The sequence below is a fragment of the Felis catus genome, chromosome D1 (genome assembly GCF_018350175.1).
Source record: "Felis catus isolate Fca126 chromosome D1, F.catus_Fca126_mat1.0, whole genome shotgun sequence".
NCBI lineage: Eukaryota > Metazoa > Chordata > Mammalia > Carnivora > Felidae > Felis > Felis catus.
In genome coordinates, this window is record NC_058377.1 from 103,102,292 (window position 1) to 103,122,129 (window position 19,838).

Here is a 19,838-nt window from a genome sequence, read left to right on the forward strand (position 1 = left end):
AGACAAAATGGACAGGAAGTGAAGCCCAGAATGATGAATTGATGCAAAGTAAGAATTTGATATAACTTATCCTCAGGTTCATGAAGCATCATCTACTGTCAAACATCTCTTCCCAGCCAGCTCTCTCCTAAAACCCTCTGTTCCCACCATGTTGTTAGGTTCCACCCATCTTCTCTCTTCTCAAAGTTTAAAGTCTCAAGACTCTGTCTTTCTAGATGCTCTGGGAAAAGACAATATGCATTCCCTCCATCATTCAGGTTGGGAAAATACTTAGAAACTATGTAAAGCAAAGAATAATCATGGAATAGATTGTTGAGTAAACATTTAGGAGATTTGTAACCCCACATCCCACCAAAACCACTCAAAGTCATCCACCAACTTCATATCACTATGACATATTGCCAGTTCTAAGTGTTGATATTGCTTGACCTACCAACAGCTTTGACACAGCCGTTCCCTCTTGATGCTTTTCTCACCACTAGGTTCCCAGGACACCTTCACTGGCTCCTCATCTTGGTGATATTTTATTAAGAAAGTTCCAGATGCCAGTCTTTGAAAACATTTAGCTTCTCTCTACCTACATTCTCTTACCTATGTTCTCATTCTCATGCTGAAAACTCTAAATGTATACGATTCCAGTTCCAAACCTTCCCTGTGGTATCTGAGAGGCATCTCAAGTCTTGTATGCCCCAAGTGAAATTCATGCCCTCTTCTCACCCAAACTTCTTGCTTTCATGCCTGCCACACCTCACATAGTAGTCCTTTTAGTGCTTATGTAGCTAGGCTACCATTTTCCTCCCAATCCACATCCAGTACACCATCATATCATGTCATCTCATTATTTTAAACATAATAAAAACAACCCGGCCAGCTTGGATCAATATAAAATACCTTATATGATTTGGAAGAAACAAAAAAAGCCATCAAACAAATAAAATATTAATTTCATAGACTTATTTTAAATTATGAAAAACGTAAGAGTCGATAAGAGATAAAAAGCTATCTTAGATGGTGTGGTCAAGAAAAGGGCTCTTAATAAAGCAATGTGAGGTCTAGGAAAAGACCTTACACTAAGGGCAAACACAAGCCAGAGACCCAATTTTGGAGACAAGGCTAGCCATTCAGATTCAGGTACAAGTTGTGTGGTGGGATGCTGGTTTTCCTCAAAAAACATTCTTTTCTTCTTCAAAAGTATGGGAATTTCAGCTAAGTACATTAACTTTCAGCTAAAGATTAAATTTGAAGTTAGCTTTCCAGGTCATTTTTGTGGCCTTATGACTGAATTCTTGACAATGGGATGTACTCAGAAGTATTGCATAGAGCTACGATATCACTTTCTTGAAAAGAAATTGTTTTTCCTTCAATCCGTCTCTTCCTCTTTTCCTGCAGATAAAATAGTTATGATGAGGAAAGACTTTCAATATTCTGGGAGATGGTAGATAGAGACTATGTGGACTGAACTTGGCCCCAGAATGATCAAGACACATCATGTTCAGATAATTCATATTCATATGAATTCATATGCTGAATTCGCATCCACTAGTTGAGAATAAGTTGCTCTTGTATTTAAGCTACTGTAATTTGGCTTTCTTTGTTACAGTACTTTAGCCTAATTTCTAATTGTGGTAGATTAACTCTGGGCACAAATCCTTTGCAGCTGTTTTCTTCAGGAGGTGGAGTCTTTCTTCATGCTTGCATTGGGGCCAACTTTTTGATACCATTAATTAGTATAATATGATAGAGGAAATGTGTGTTAGGAGTCTGTGTTTTGAGAACCATTCTGTTTTATTTTTACAATGAGAATATTATGTAAGAAAGCTGGTCCATCCTCTGGAGGATGAAAGAAAGGTCCATCCTTCTGTGGAGAAGAGGTAGGACATAACCAGAATCAATAGTTAGAAACATGAGTAAGGCCATCTTGAACCTTTCAGCCCAGCTAACTGTGCAGAAGACATGAATGAGCCTGTGTGGAAGCAGCAAAGGAACTGCCCTGCCAACAACAGAACTATGAGAAATAATAAACTGTTGTTTTAAGTCACTAGGCATTGTGATATTTTGCTACACAACAATAGAGAACTGGTTATCTATTCAGTTTTATGATCTCTCTAATTAATCTGTGGGCTGAACGGAATCTTCATCTTCTTAGTGGATTTCCTGAAAGCATTATTCACCTCTTTATTCCTTAGATTGTAGACAGTAGGGCTCAACATGAGGACTCTAATTACACAGAACACAAATCCCATTTGGTCATTGTCTGTGGAATCACTAGAACTGGGTTGTAAGTACACGAACGTGACAGTTCCATAGAAGAGGGTGACTGCAGTGAGGTGTGAGGCACAGGTGGAGAAGGCTTTCTTCTGTCCGTCGGCTGAGCGCATCCTCAGGAGGGCAATGAATGTGAACAGATAGGAGGTCAAGATTACTATCAGGGCAAAACAAACTTAGAAATCTACTAAGATAAAGAGCATGATCTCATTTATGTAGTTGTCACAACAGGAAGGAGCCTAGATTGGGGCGATATCACAGAAAAAGTGATGGACCACATTGGAATGGCAGAAGAGGCAGAAGGTGAATCCAGGGTGGGTGACCCCAGACATAGCAGCCTACTGTCATTTGAGCACACAAGCTGGTGGTCACAGCGGTGGTATAATGTAAGGGCTTACATACTGCTGCAGGCCGATCGTAAACCATGACCTCTAGCAAGAAACAGTCTACACTGGCAAAAGCCGCACAGAACACATGAGCAACACAGTCACCAGAGGAGTTGACTTTATCCTCCGTGAGAAACCCAGCCGTCACCTTGGTAGTAACAGTTAGGAAGTAAACGGGGTCCACCAGAGAGAGGTTACATACAAACAAAAAGCTGAAATAGGCCCATAAATCCAGAGGACACACCGGTGGTTGCCTGCGGGGACACATGTGGGGGAAGGGCAAAGTGAGCAAAGGGGAAATATAGACTTCCACTTAGGAAATGAATAAACCAGGAGAAGGAAGCTACAACGTAGGGAATACAGTCAGTGGTATTGTAAACAGTGTTACAAGGGTTGCGTGGTGATGGATGGGAGCTAGAGTTGTGGCAGAGCATAACGTGTAGAACAGTCAAATCACAATATTGTAGGTCTGAAACCAGTGTATCATTGGGTACCACCTATGCTTCAATAAAAAATAAAACGAGTGTTTCTTCATTGAAAGAAAAAAACGTTAGGTAAAGGTTTAGATCATGTCTCTTGTTTGCTTTTGTTTTGAGTAGTTATTTAAATTCCAGTTAGTTCACCTACAGTGTGATATTAGTTTCAGGAGTAGAATTTAGTGATTCGTCACTTGTAAGAACATCCAGGGCTCATCCCAACACGTGCCCTCCTTAATACCCATCACCCATTCAGCCCATCCCTCACCCACCTCCCTCCGGCAGCCCCCGGTTGTTCTCTATCATTAAGAATCTGTTTTATGGTTTGTCTCTTTTTTTCTCCTATGTTCATATATTTTGTTTCTTAAGTTCCACATATAAATGAAATCGTATGGTATTTGTCTTTCTCTGACTTATTTCGCTTAGCCTAATACGCTCTAGCTCCACCCACATCATTGAAAATGGCAAGATTTCATTCTTTTTGACGTGGCTGAGCAATGTCCTATTGTATATATGTGCCACATCTTCTTTATCCATTCACCAGTCGATGGACATTTGGGCTCTTTTCATAATTTGGCTATTGTTGATAAGGCTGCTGTAAACATTGGTGTGCCTGTGCCCCTTCGAGTCCGTATTTTTGTAATCTTTGGGTAAATGTCTAGTAGTACAATTGCTGAATCATAGGGTAGTTCTATTTTTTAACTTTTCGAGGAAACTCCCTAATGTTTTCCAGAGTGGCTGCGCCAGTTTGCCTCCCACCAACAGTGTAAGAGGGTTTCCCTTTCTCTGCATCCTCTCTAACACCTGTTGTTTTCTGTGTCATCACTTTTAGCCATTCTGACGGGTGTGAAGTGGTATCTCATTGTGGTTTTGACTTGCGTTTCCCTGATAAGTGATGTTGAACATCTTTTCTCGTGTCTGTTGGCCATCTATGGGTCTTCTTTGGAAAAATGCCTACTCATAGATCGTCTTTATTCATAATCACCAAACACTAGAACCAACACAGATGTACCTCAGTTGAAGAGAGGGATAAACAATTGGTAATGACCATACAGTTAAATACTACTCTACAGTAAAAATATTGCCCTTTGTCACAGGTAGCAATGTAGATGGGTCTCAAATGCTAAGTGAAAGATTATAGACTCAAAGAGTACATAGTTTAAAATTACAGTTAGGATACTCTTGCCAAGGCAAATTTATTTTGACAAAGCAGTTTATAGGTTGCCTGGGACAGTGGGTAGGAGAATGGGTTTACCAAAAGCAGTTCCTATGAATTTCTTTAGGTGCTAGTGCTCACTTGTAAATTTGACAGAATCTTACAACTACCCACTGGGATTATGGATATTATTGCATGAAAAATAATACATAATTATAAACTGACAAAAATAATAAGGACTAACAAGTAATACAAAAATATGTGTGTTCAGTGAAAATTACCTGCATGGCCCCCACAGGCAGTTTAATTACTTCTGTCCTGGGAAAGTGGGATGAGGTGCCAGAAATGTTCTCCCAGGGGAAATTCCCAGAAGTCCCTGTGTCTCTATAATTCTTTCCATGTCCCCATCACTAGCCAATGAAATCCCAAGATGACTCCACATGACATCATTGTAGAGGCACCAGTCTGCATGCTGAACCCATTTGGTGATCATTTATTCATGTGAATGTTAAACTTGCTAGTGCACAGAAGTCTTATCGTGGAATTCTCTATCAGCCTGCAACCACATTCAGGGGAAACACCCCAAGAGAAAAATCACATCGATTGACTTTAAAAATGATAATTTCTTACTCAGATGCTTTACAGACCCTCCCTGCTTGTTATTTACAGACATAAGTCTGAATTATGTCAGAGGGAATCATATCATCTTTATTTTACAAATAAGGAGGAAGTCAGTGATTCTTCTAAGGACACAGAAGGAATGCATGGTAGGTTCAGAAATTAACCACGTTAATATTTCTTCCTCCATTTTTCCCTGCCTCGGAGACCTTGGAGCCTTATGACCATGTCCTGAGAGAGCTCCTGTAGTAGGATTTATGCATTATTCTACAGCTGAGATTCTGATTCAGACCCACTATGCAACATTGGCTCTTCCTGCTCACGGCAAGCATCCATATTCCGTAAACATTTTTAATGAGAAGTGTAATCCATGCAAAGCAGTAGGGCAGCTCTGCTTATTTCAGGTTATTTGAGAACAGAAATCGATGTTTTCAATGTTTTTCCAAACTACGGAGGTGAGACTGGCATATGCATGTCAAAATTTCCTTCAGAAGGGAGTTTATTGATACTTAAGGAACATCATCCTGCTTTGCTAAAGATATGAACAAAACAGCCACAGATGATTCTCTAATTGATCGAGTGGTGATTTCATCTGGTCACTCAATGCTGGCCTCTCATTGGACACAAATAAGCAAGAGCAAGAGTGAAATAACCTTTAAACTACAAAATCCCTCATATGAATTAACAAGATCCCCGATAATTTCCCTATAACTTTCCCCTATAATTTCAAGCTTATCGTCAGCAGTACAACCACAGATGTTGACAGCAAATGGCTAAAAGCAGAGCCTTTTGATTACACAGAAAGTGGATTTAACTCTTGAATCTTGACTCTTTCCCATGCTAGCTGTGTATTTTAGAGCATCGCATAACTTCTCAAATCCTCACGCTCCACAATGGTGAAGGAGGCATAATAATACTACCTCCTGTATGCACACACATTTGACATATAAAGCCTTTATTATTGCTTATAGAATGTAGTACAGGCTCCAAGTAGGTACGTGTGTTAAGGTTGGCAAACAATGTCCACATGACACAGGCTTGTACAGGGAAATTGCCAAAGTTTAGGAGGAAGATGTTAATAGTTAGCAGAGGAGAGACACCCTTTCAAGGCTTCAAAGTCAAGTGAACAGATTTACAGTACTGTTCTTATGGAAGAACAGATTCAAATGAAATATTTTACAACGTGGTACTTGCCACCAAAACAGATCTGCAGGCTGAAGAGAGGCCACAAACAAGGAACCACTAACCCTTGGTCTCTGATTCTGCTATGAGATGGCAGGCATGAGAGACAGAGTGACAGCCACAGGGACTCTCATCCAAGGTACTGTATGGATCCCAAGGAAGAGATGAGGCACAAGAAGGTTCGCATGGAACTGTTGGGGCAGCCAATCACATGGATGAAGGAAAGACAGACAGAAACCCTGGAGATCGCAGAAAATCTTCGAGGCCCTCATGTGTGAGAAAAGGCAAATTGAAGAGACTTCTTACATCATGCACACCTGATTTTACTGTATTTTTAGGCATTACCTCATTTAATTCTCATAAGGATTAATGCTCCTAATTCTTATAATGTGGTCTCATTATTGTCTTATTTGTTTGCAGGTGGAAATAGGAGGCTCAGGTAAGTTGGGATTCATGAGTCAGTAAGTGTTACAAGGGCTGATATGCACCTTATCCTAGAGCCCAAGGTCCATGTGATTCTGTGCCTTCCCCTCAGGTTGCCTCTGATGGCTGTCCTGGCCCTTCGGGCTGCAGGTAGACCACCTCATGCACTATGCATGTGTCTCTTGATACTTCACTGGGGAACCTCAAACAATGAATTTGGACGAATGGAGACAATGAGCAATTGCACTGAGTTCAATTCAACTTGATTTAAACATGATTTAGACTATCACGTCAAGAATAGTGTGGGTTCAAAAGTTGGCTGGGGTCCAAAGCACAGCTTGTCAATTAATACTCATTTTAAATATAAAAAGTTACTCAACCTCTGTGCATCATAATTTACTTTCCTTCCACTTGTTTTAAGATTTTTTTTTAAATAGTCTCTACACCCAGGGGCTCAAACTTACTCCCTGAGAGAAAGAGTCACAGGCTCTACTGACTGAGCCAGCCAGACACCCCTCTGTGTATCATAAGTCAAATGCAAGGAATAACAAATAAAACTCATAATGTTCTTGAGAAGATGTAATGAATACACAGAACTTCTTGTACCTACAATGGCGTTATGTCCCAATTGCTGATATGCCAATAAACCCAGTGCACATAGAAAATATCATAAGATGAAAATTCACTGGGGCGCCTGGAAGGCTCAGTTGTAAGACCATGAGATTCCTGATTTCGGGATTGTGAGTTCCCATGTTGGGTGTGGAGATTACTTAAATAGATAAAACTAAAAAGATGGGATCACACAACACTTAGTCCTTTAAAAAAAAAAGAGAGAAAATTCATTTACTACATCTGACCCACTGAACATTATAGCTTAGCCTTTTCTACCTTAAACATGTTCCTGGCACTTGCATTAGTGCACCGATGGGCAAAAATGATCTCACACAAAGCCTATTAAATAATGAAGCATTGAATATCTCGTGTAATTTATTGAACACGGTACTGAAAGTGAAACACGGAATGCCTGTGTCGGTACAGGATGGTTGGAGATGCATCAGTTGTTGACCCTCATGATTGCCTGGCCGACCTGGAGCTTGGCTCACTGCCCCTACCCTGCGCCAGGAGAGATTGTACCAGGTATCGCTAACCTGGAAAAATAACCATCTGAAGTATGGTTTCTATCGCACGTGTGTCACTGTTTCACCACCGTAAAGTGGAAGAATCATTAAATCGAATCATCGTAGGTTGGGGACCGTCTGTACCTCTACAGGGTCTGCGGCAGTTCTTGGTGGGTGAGTCATGGGCAAGTACCTGCTTTCACTAGGCTTGGGGGAAGTGAACGGCCAGACATTCTTTCTGGACGAGCCATCTTGATCAAGTTATTTAATTCTCTACGTCTCAGTTTACAGATTTCCAAAACTTTAGAATTAAGGAGATGCTCCATACTTCAGATTCAACAGTTTGCAAATCTACACATCATTAACGCGCTAACTTTTGTTGTCAAGCTTTTTTTTTTAAATCTGGAGAAACTTGATATACAAGCTACTGCTCTAATGAAATAACACATACTGTATGTATATGCTTTTCAATATAAGTCTCTTGGTTTATCACTCATTTCTTTCTTCTCGTTGTCATAGCGTTTGTGGTTCTCAACACTGATGGATAACAGGACAGAAGTGATGCAGTTCATCTTGCTGGGACTAACCAGTGATCCAGAACTGCAGGTTCCCCTCTTTATCGTGTTCACCCTCATCTACCTCATCACTCTGGTTGGAAACCTGGGGATAATAGTGTTGATTCTGTTGGACTCTCGTCTCCACACTCCCATGTACTTTTTCCTCAGTAACCTGTCTCTGGTGGACCTTTGTTACTCTACAGCTGTCACCCCCAAAGTCTTGACTGCATTACTTATAAGAGACAAGGTCATCTCCTACAATGCATGTGCTGCTCAGATGTTCTTTTTTGTAGCATTTGCCACTGTGGAGAGTTACCTGTTGGCTTCAATGGCCTATGACCGCTATGCAGCAGTGTGCAAACCCCTCCATTACACCACCACCATGACAATAGGTGTGTGTGCATGTCTGGCCATAGTTTCCTACGCCTGTGGTTTCCTGAATGCCTCTATCCACACTGGAGACACGTTCAGTCTCTCCTTTTGTATGTCCAATGTGATTCATCATTTTTTCTGTGATGTGCCTGCAGTCGTGGTTCTTTCTTGCTCTGATAGACGTGTCAGTGAGCTGGTTCTTGTTTATGTAGTGAGCTTCAACAGCTTTTTTGCTCTCATGGTCATCTTGATTTCCTACATATTCATATTTATCACCATCCTAAAGATGCACTCATCTACAGGATATCAGAAGGCTTTATCTACCTGTGCTTCTCACCTCTCTGCAGTCTCCATCTTCTATGGGACAGTCATTTTTATGTACTTACAGCCCAGTTCCAGCCATTCCATGGACACAGACAAAATGGCATCTGTGTTCTACACCATGGTCATCCCCATGCTGAACCCTGTGGTCTATAGCCTGAGGAACAAAGAGGTTAAGAGTGCACTCATGAAGGTCATTTCAGAGACAAAATTATCTTTAAGATTGTGATTTTTAACATTGTACAATGTAAATGAATCTAGTTTTGTTAGGACCACAGTGAAATTAAGAGTCTGAAATTGTATCCTTACTTATTCAATATCTCTTGTCCTGAAAAAAGAAAATATATATACAGAAATACAATACTGAACAAGAATGGTTAAGATGACTTGGGGCCTCCTTGTCAAAAACTTAGTAAAGATATGGGTTTATTCATTTACTCTACATGCATTTTTTTTCTACCAAATTAATGCAGAAACACATAAAATAGGGGCACAAATGAGACCATGAACAGAAGTGCATGCATGTGCCCATGAAGATACACACACATTGGAGTAGGAAATTTCCCAGAATTAAATGGAATGTTGCTAGGTTTTAATAATAATGATTTAAAATTTTAATTTATGTATTAGAATAGAAATTTATGTCCAATATTTTTCACCTCTTTATTTGAATTATGCTCTGAGTCTCCTAGGAAGCTTTATTATTTTGGTATTTGTAAGACTGTGCTTGAATATACTAATATTCTCATGCTACTATGTGGGGGCAGTGTAGTATAACACAAACATTCACTTCGATGTTTATGGTGAGGCTTCTCCTATTGAAAACATTTCTAATTATTATTTTGAATAATTATTTAATTTTAGAACTATTTCAGAGTTACAGAAATTTTTCAAAACAGTGTAGAATGTTCAGTATAACTCTGTGACAGTCTGGATAATGGCCTGCAAAGACATTTCACAGCCTAATTCCTAGAACCTTCCAAAAGTTACCTTATATGCTCTAAAAGGACTGTGCATATGTGGTTAACTTAAGGATTTTATCCCAGATTTTCTGTGTGGACCATAGAGGAAATGCCATGTATACGTAGGGAGTCAGAGAGATGTGACCACAGGTAAAAGAGGAGTAGACAATGTGACCTTGAAAACAGATTGAAGTAATGTGACCACAAACCGTGGACGACAGTGGTCCCCAGAAAATGGGAGACGCAAGAAATAGATTTTGTCTTAGAGCCTATGGAGGGAGCATGGCTCTTCTAATACACTGACTTTTGTCCAGGAAAACTGGTTTTGGATTTCTGGATTCTAGACTGTGAAAGAGTGAATACATATTATTTAAGCCTCCAAGTTTGCGGTCATTTGTTATAGCAACCATAGGCAACTAATACAGCTCTTGGCTGGTTTCCCCTACAATGTAATCTTATATTACCTGGAAAATTTGTAAAACTAGGAAACCAAGCGTGACACCATATTATTTTTGAAATTTCAGACTTTATTCAGATTTCATTAGTAGCATCCTTTTCCTCTTCTTATATTTAGCTGTCATACCTCGTTAGTCTCTTCTGGTCTATGAGAAACTCTCTGTCCCTGTTTTCAATGGTTTTGACAGCTTTGAAGAGTACTCATCAGGTATATCATAAAATGTCCTTCAGTAGTGATTTTCTGACGTTTTCTCATGATGAGATTGGGATTATAGTTTTCATAGAGTACTCCCACTAAGGTGAAATGTTCTTCTCATCACATCGTATCAAGGGTACATGCTATCAAGATGATTTAGCCCTGATAACATTAACCTTGATCACATGTCATCCATGAAGATTGCAAGGTTTCTCCTTTGTGGAGTTACTTTTCCTCCCCTTTTCTAAGGTCTGTTTTAAAGAAATAAGTCACAAAGTTCAGCTCACACTCCAGGTGTTGGAGCAGTAAGCTCCACATTCTGGAGAGGGCAATATTTAAATAACTTATTTGAAGTTCTTCTGTTAATGATATTTGCGGGGTCCCTGGGTGCCTCAGTCGGTTGGACGTCCGACTTCGGCTCAGGTCAGGATCTCATGGTCTGTGAGTTTGAGCCCCTCGTCAGGCTCTGTGCTGACAGCTTAGAGCCTGGAGCCTGTTTCGGATTCTGTGTTTCCCTCTCTCTCTGGCCCTCCCCTGTTCATGATCTGTCTCTGTCTGTCTCAAAAATAAATAAACATTTTTTTTAATTTTAAAAAAACAATATTTGCTTCTTTTTCCTCAATTATTTATTTACCCAATCATTTATTTATCTGAATGTGTTCTCATTTATTGGCTTTATATGTTACATAACAACCAATACAAGGTTACTTATTTTTGTTCAAATTGTTCCACTCTCACCATTCAAGACTCTTTCGGTTAACTCCTGTGTCCCTTTGACATTGGTTCATTCTTTTGTGTTTTGAGCACGTCCTTACTTTATGGTATTACATGATGCTCTGGGCTCATCTTGTATTTTCCCTGCCCCTAACACGACGATTTCTATTAAGACCCCTTAATTATTTTACTAGAGAATAGTATATAAAAGCCAAGACTTGGATTCTGAGTGTGCTTGCTGATACTGGAGTTCCACTTCTTCTAGGTCTTCTTGTTGACAGAAGTAGGAAGCATATTAGTCTTTATGCATTCATAATTATACTATTTCCCCTACCTATCATTCGTATCTATATTAAACTGAACATTAGTGCATACTGATGATCTGATTCTAATCTGTTTATCCAACATTCCCTCTGTATTATCTATAATTTCCATTTATAATAGTGAGAAACTTGGGTCTCAACAATCTCATTATCCATTTATTTGTGTGACAAATTAACAAGTAGAGCAGTTCCATAATTGTTAGCCCATCCCCCCACATGAGAAACATATACTTTACTAAATGCACACTTACAATAGTAAGTAAAGTACAACATTTTAAAATAGTTTCTTTTATTTTTAGCTTTGCAGTTTCTGATCAACACACTGATTTCCAGCATTACTGAAGTTAATGCATTTCTTTCCTTGTTTCCCTTCAGTGAGGTTAACTCATACATTTGTAGTACATTTAGATTTTTTTTTCACAGTCTATATTCACTTCTGAGATTCTCCTGTGTGCCTGGCTGATTCTCCTGATTTACATATATTAAATTTTACCTTTGCTATGTACAGTTCTATGGGTTTTAACAAGTACAGAGTCATGTGTTCACCAGCTCAGTACCCTAAAGAATATATTATCATCCTAAAATTTCCATTTCCATTCCTTTTATAGACAGCCACTCTTACTCCTCCAACCCTTGGAAATCACTGAGCTTTTTTGTTTTCCAACCCTATGTTATATGGATGGAATCACACAATATGGAGGCTTTGGGAAGGAAGAAATAAATATTGTCTTTGTTCACAGGTGATATGATTGTCTATGCAGAAAAATCTGAAATAATAGACAAATAAAAAACCCTCTTGGTACTAATTGATTATAGCAGGGTTGTATGCTGCCAGGTTAATACCCAAAATTCTATCACTTTCCTATATACTGACAAGGAACAAGTGGAAGTTGAAATAAAAAATACAAAACCTTTTATATTAGCACCCCAAAAAGGATATAACTTAGTTATAAATCTCGGAAAATATATGCATAATCTAATGAAGAAAACTACAAAACTCTGATGTTGTTGAGTGAATCCAAAGAATAACTAAGTAAATGGAGAGATATGCCATTTTCATGGATAAGAAGACGCAATATTGTCAAGATGTCATTTCTCCCAATATTATCTATAGATTCATTGCAGTCTCAAACAAAATCCCAGTAAGTTATTTTGTAAATATCAACAAATTGATTCTAATGTTTATAGAGAAATGTAAGAGACCCGGAAGAGCTAACACAATATTAAAAGGAAAGAACAAAATTAGAAATTGACACTACTGAACTTCAAGACTTACTATAAAATTTTAATAATCAAGATGATGTGGTATTACAGCTTTATTTACAATAGCCAAATTATGGAAACAACCCAAATGTTCATTGACTGATGAGTGGTTAACAATAAAGTGGTGTGTATATATATATATATATATATATATATATATATATATATATATTCAGCCATAGAAAAGAATGAAAACTTCCCACTTGCAACATGTATGGAGTTAAAAAGTATTATGCTAAGTGAAATAAGTCAGTCCAAGAAAAACAAATATATGCTTTTACTCTTATGTGCAATTTAAGAAACAAAACAAATGAGCAAAGGGAAAAAAGATGGAGAAACAAACCAAGAAACAGACACTTAAGTACAGAGAACAAACTGATGGTTACCAGAGATGAGGCTGGCGGGAGAGTGGGTGAAATAGGTGATGGGGATTAAGAGTACACTTATCATGATAAAAAAAAAAAAAGACAGTGAGGTATCGGCAAAAGAATAGACCAATAGATCAGTGGAACAAAATGGAGAGCCCAGAAATAGACTTACATAAATATATTCGACTAATTTGTAATAAAGGAGCAAAGGCAATCCAATGAAAAGCAAAGATAACGTTTTCAACAAATGATGCTGGAATAACTGGACATCCTCATGGAAAAACGTGAATCTACACACGAATGTTACCTCCTACACAAAAATTAACTCAAAATGGATCATAGACCTGAATATAAAATACAAAATTATAAAACTCCTGAAAGGTAACAGAAGAAAGCCTAGATGACCTTGGGTTTGGCAGTGACTTTTTAGAGATGACACCAAAGGCACGATCCATGAATGAAAACAATTGAGTACCTGGACTTCATAAAAATTAAAAACTTCTGCTTATGAAAGATATCTTCAAGAGAATGACAAGACAAGCCACAGACTGGGGGAAATATTTGCAAAAACCACATCTGATAAAAGACTGTTACCCACACATACAAAGAACTCTTAAAACTTAACAATAAGTTAAAAAAAAAAACAAAACAAAAAAACACAAGCTGATTAAAAGACAAAGACCGTAACAAACACCTCACCAAACAAGACATACAGAAGACAAATAAGCATATGGAAAGATGATCCACAGCATATGTCATGAGGGAATATAACTTAAAACAAGAAAAACATCTGTAACTATGTTTAATGATGGAGGTTCACTAGATTTTTAGTGATGCTTATTTTACAATGTATGCAGATATCGAATCATTAGGTTCTATGCCTAAAGCTAAAGCTGAATGTGAATTATACCTCATTAAAAAAAAATCAGTGAAATACCACCACACACCTATCAGAATGGCCCGAATCTGGAACCCTGACAATACCAAATGCTGGGGAGGATATAGAGCAACAGGAACTCTTATTCACTGCTGGTGGGAAAGCAAAATGGTACAGCTACTTTGGAAGACTGTTTGTCAGTTTCTTACAAAACCAAACATATGAGGCCCCTGGATAGCTCAATCGGTTAAGTGTCCGACTTCGGCTCAGATCATTATATCACAGTTTGTGAATTCGAGCCCTGCATCGGGCTCTCTGTTGTCAGCACAGAGCCCGCTTTGGATCCTCTGTCCCCACCCCCCCTGCACCTCCCACACTCTCTCTTGCTCTCTGTCTCTCAAAAATAAAAAATAAACATTTAAAAAAACAGTAAACATACTTTTACCATATTATCTTGCAATTTGTCTTTGTTCTTTAGTCAAAAGAGCTGAAAACTTCCATCTACTCAAAATCTGCACATAGATATTTATAGCTGCTTTATTCATAATGGGTAAGTCTTGAAGTGATGTAGATGTCCTTCACTGGATGAATGGTTATTAAACTGGTACACCCAGACAAAGAAATATTAGTCAGGGTGCCTGGGTGGCTCAGTCAGTTAAGTATCCAGCTTTTGATTTCAGCTCATGTCGTGATCTCACAGTTTGGGAGTTCTACCCCACATAGTCTCCTCTCTCTCTCTCTCTCTCTCTCTCTCTCTCTCTGCCATTCCTGTGAGATGTCTATCTTTCTCTCCAAAATAAATAAATAAACTTAAAAATATATATATGGAAGCAAAGAAAAATGAAAGAAAAAAAGGCAGTCCAAACCCTTTGGGATGCGGCAAAGGCAATCTTAAGAGGAAAGTGTATTGCAATTCAGTCCTATCTCCAGAAGTAAGAAAGGTCTCAAATGTACAACCTAACCTAAAGGAGCTAGAAAAGGAACAGCAAATAATAATAATAAGGGAAGGGAAATAATAAAGATTAGATCAGAATTAGAGCAGAAATAAATGATATAGAAACAAACAAACAAAAAACCCAGTAGAACAGATCAATGAAACTAAGTGTTGCTTCTCTGAAAGAATAAACAAAACCAATAAACCCTTTTGTCAGACTTATCAAAAAGACAAGGGAGAGGACCCAAATAGATAAAATTATGAATGAAAGAGAACATATCACAACCAACACCACACAAATATAAACAATTATAAGAGAGTACTATGAAAAATTATATGCTGACAAACTGGGAAATCTGAAAGAAATGGACAAATTCCTAGAAATTCATGCACTACCAAAACTGAAACAGTAAGAAATAGAAATTTTGAATAGGCCCATAACCAGCAAAGAAATTGAATCAGTAATCTAAAATCTCCCAACAAACTAGAGACCTGGGTTAGATGGCTTCCCAGGGGAATTCAACTAGACATTTAAAGAAGTCCTAATATCTATTCTCCTCAAATTGTTCCAAAAAATAGAAATGAAAGGAAAGCTTCCAAACTCATTCTACAAAGCCAGCATTACCTTGATTCCAAGACCAAAGGAGAATTACAGGCCAATATCCCTGATGAACACGGATGCAAAAATTCTCAACCAGATACTAGCAAATCAATTTCAACAGTATATTAAAAGAATTATTCTCCACAATCAAGTGGGATTTATTCCTGGGATGTAGGTCTGGTTCAATATTTGCAAATCAATCAATGTGATACGCCACATTAATAAAAGAAAGGATAAGAACCACATGATCCTCTCAATAGATGCAGAAAAAGCATTTGACAAAATACAGCATCCATTCTTGATAAAAACTCTCAACAAAGTAGGGACAAAGGTACATACCTCAACATCATAAAGGCCGTATATGAAAGGTCCACAGCTAATATCATCCTGATGGGGAAAAACTGAAAGCTTTCCCCCTAAGTTCAGGAGAATGACAAGATGTCCACTCTCACCCCTGTTGTTCAACATAGTACTGGAAGTCCTAGCCTCAGCAATCAGACAACAAAAAGAGATAAAAGGCATCTAAATTGGCAAAGAAGTCAAACTTTCACTCTTCACAGATGATATGATACTCTACATGGAAAACTGGAAAGACTCGACCAGAAAACTGCTAGAACTGATATGGGAATTCAGCAAAGTCGCAGGATATAAAAATCAACATACAGAAATTGGTTGCATTTCTGTATACCAATAATGAAGCAGCAGAAAGAGAAATCAAGGAATCGATCCCATTTATAATTACACCAAACCCCATAAGATACCTAGGAATAAACCTAACCGAAGAGGTAAAAGTTCTGTACACTGAAAAATATAGAAACCTTACGAAAGAAATTGAAGAAGACACAAAGAAATGGAAAATATTCCATGCTCATGGATTGGAAGAATAAATATTATTAAAATGTTGATACTACTCAAAGCAATCTACACATTCAATGCAATCCCTATCAAAATAACACCAGCATTCTTCACAGAGCTAGAACAAACTATTCTAAAATCTGTATGGAACCACAAGAGACCCCAAATAGCCAAAGTAATGTTGAAAAACAAAACCAAAGTTGGAGGCACCACAGTTTCAGACTTCAAGGTACGTATACTACAAAGCTGTAATCATCTAGACAGTATGGTACCGGTACAAAAATAAACATCAATGGAATAGAATACAGAACCCAGAAATGGACCCATAAACGTATGGCCAACTAATCTTCGACAAAGCAGGAAAAAGGATCCAATGGAAAAAAGAGTCATGTAAGCAAATTGTGCTGGGAAAACTGGACAGCAACATTTAGAAGAATGAAACTGGATCACTTATACCATACACAAATATAAATTCAAAATGGATGAAAGACCTAAATGTGAGACAGGTAACTATCCAAATCCTACAGAGAAAACAGGCAGCAACCTTTTGACCTCAGCCACAGCAACCTCTTACTAGACATGTATCCAGAGGCAAGGAAAACAAAAGCAAAAATGAACTGTTGGGGCCTCATCAAGATAAAAAGCATCTGCACAGCAAGAGAAACAATCAACAAAACTAAAAGGCAACTGACAGAATGGGAGAAGATATTTGCAAGTGACATTTCAGATAAAGGGTTAGTATCCAAAATCTATAAAGACCTTATCAAACTCAACACCCAAAAAACAAATAATCCAGTGAAGAAATGGGCAAAAGACATGAATAGACACTTCTCCAAAGAAGACATCCAGATGGCTAACTGGCACATGCAAAAATGCCCAACTTCACTCCTTATCAGGGAAATACAAATCAAAACCAAAATGAGATATCACCTCACACCTGTCAGAATGGCTAAAGTTAACAACTCAGGCAACAATAGATGTTGGTGAGGATGCAGCAAAAGACCCTTCTGCATTGCTGGTGGGAATACAAACTGGTGCAACTACTCTGGAAAACAGTTATGGATGATCCTCGAAAAATTAAAAATAGAACTACCCTATGACCCAGCAATTGCACTAGTAGGTTTTTATCCAAAGAATACAAAACCGCTGATTTGAAGGGGCACATACACCCCAATGTTTTTCTTAAATTTGTATTTGTTTACTTATTTTGGGGCAAGTGCAAGTGGGGGGGGCAGAGAGAGGAAGACAGAGGATCTGAAGTGGGCTCTGCACTGACAGGCTGACAGCAGTGAGCCAGATGTGGGGCTCGAACTCGTGAACCACGAGATCATGACCTGAACCAAAGCAGGATGCTCAACCAACTGAGCCACCCAGGTGGCCCCTGCACCCCAATGTTTATAGCAGTGCTATCATGATAGCTAAATTATGGAAAAAGTCTAAATGTCCATTGACTGACAAGTGAACAAAGAAGATGTGGTGTATATATACTGTGGAATGCTACTTAGCAATCTAAAGGAATGAAATCTTACAATTGACAACAATGTGGATGGAACTAGAGTGTATTATACTAAGCAAAATAAGTCAGTCAGGGAAACACAAATATCAAATGAATTTACTCATATGTGGAATTTAAGAAATAAAATTTAAGAAATAAAACATGGGGGAATGAAATGAAAAATAAGATAAAAACAGAGAGGGAGGCAAACCAGAAGAGACTCTTAAATGCAGAAAACAAACTGAGGGTTTCTGGAGGGCAGATGAGTAGGGTTATGGGCTAACTGGGTGATGGGCATTAAGGAGGGCACTTGTTGGGATGAGCACTCGGTGTTATATGTAAGTATGAATCATTGGGTTCTACTCCTCAAACCAATACTACATTGTATGTTAACTAACTTGAATTTAAATAAATAAATATTTAAAAAGATACAAGTGTCAGATTCATTTTTTTTCCCACAGTAAGTGTTGGCCTGTACAGCAGTGAGGAGCACCAAGAGTATGTGGGCAGAGCACCATCAGCACTGACTACAGAAGGGTAAATTGGAGAAGAGCAACCCATCTTCCTACAGGTTTGAACCAAACTTTCAAGTTGACCACCCAGAATTAAGGTAGAATTTAATCTTCATCTCTTTGACCCATGTGCCATATTTGTTCCTTGTAAACTCAAGAAGGAAAAAACCTGGATGCTATTTATCAATATTTACAATTTCTAAGACTTAGTTGTCACATCTCAAAAACAGAAAGGCGAAAAACATAATACAAAATGTGGCAGATAAAAAACAAAAGTAATTTTCAGAAATGGGGATAAAAGGTACATCAGAGGGAATGTAGTTGATGGTATCGTAATAGTTGTATGGTGACACATTGTAGCTACACTTGTGGTGAGCATAGTATAATGTGTAGGGTTGTTAATCATTATGTTGTATACCTGAAACTAATTAACATTGTCTATCAATTATACTTCAATAAAAAAATACATGTCAAACATCAAAAATCAAAATAATTATAAATGGATTAAACAAAGCTACTCTTGACGTGTGTAAAAGGCACTTGAATTTGGTAAATGGGGTAGAGGAAGAAAAGGCAGCAAGACTGCCAATAAACATAGATGCTACTCAGCATATCAAATTATGTCCCTACACACAGTTCAGTTGTTTCCTCCTTAGTAAGTACAATGAAAAGAAGTGATTGCCCTCATGGGGATTCTGTTCCCCCAAGAGTTCCATCCCTGTATAATTTTCTACTTGTTCTTGTTCATTAGATGCTGGAATCCCATCATGATTCTGCCAGCCCTTATTTAAAAGGACCAGATTCTGAGCAGAGCCTATTTGGTCATAATTTATTGAACTGAAAGCTACAACTGTTGGCGATACCAGCTTCTGCCCCAACTGGGTAGTTTCAGTGAGTCTGCAATGACAGACAGGGAGAACACCCTGAAATAAAAACAAAATTGATTCATGTTGAAAAGTTAAGCCTTTACTAAGGTCTTTCATGCACCCACCCTCACTTGCTGGTCACAGATACAATTCTGTAAAGTATGTGGGAGAGATCACTTTATTATCTCTTTATCATAAAGAAGGAAACTGAGATGAGCAGAAGGTAAATAATTTCCACGTACCCAGAGAAATCCATGGTAAATGCAATTGTTAAATGCAGGCTTCCTAGGAGACTCACATTAATGATCCTTTCTGCATGTCTTCATGCTTCAGGAAACTTGGAATGTCTTCACCAGAACATGAGACAGAATTTCTCCTACATTATTTATAACATTCTTCTAGGGCTGAGTTCCTGATTGCAGACTCACAATTCAGAACTGTCTTTCCCTTCTTTTCAAGAGCAAGGTAAGCTTCTAGATTCAATATACATTTGCAGTGAAATATGTGATTGATGCAGAAACAGCAGGGTGGCTACATCTTCT

The 19,838-nt window shown here is 38.2% G+C and overlaps 1 protein-coding gene and 1 pseudogene across 1 annotated transcript; one reads left to right on the plus strand and one right to left on the minus strand.

The window, feature by feature from the left end:
• Positions 1–2,105: 2,105 nt before the first annotated feature.
• On the minus strand, positions 2,106–2,919 carry LOC101092464 (annotated as a pseudogene).
• A 5,245-nt stretch (positions 2,920–8,164) lies between these two features.
• Positions 8,165–9,103, plus strand: LOC101092710 (olfactory receptor 5B3-like). The gene has a single exon (XM_003993460.3). It carries the CDS (start codon positions 8,165–8,167, stop codon positions 9,101–9,103), a length of 939 nt encoding a protein of 312 aa, XP_003993509.3.
• Positions 9,104–19,838: the final 10,735 nt, after the last annotated feature.

Excerpts from the sequence above, each read along its gene's own strand:
- LOC101092710 (XM_003993460.3), top strand. The coding sequence starts at position 8,165 with ATGGATAACAGGACAGAAGTGATGCAGTTCATCTTGCTGGGACTAACC.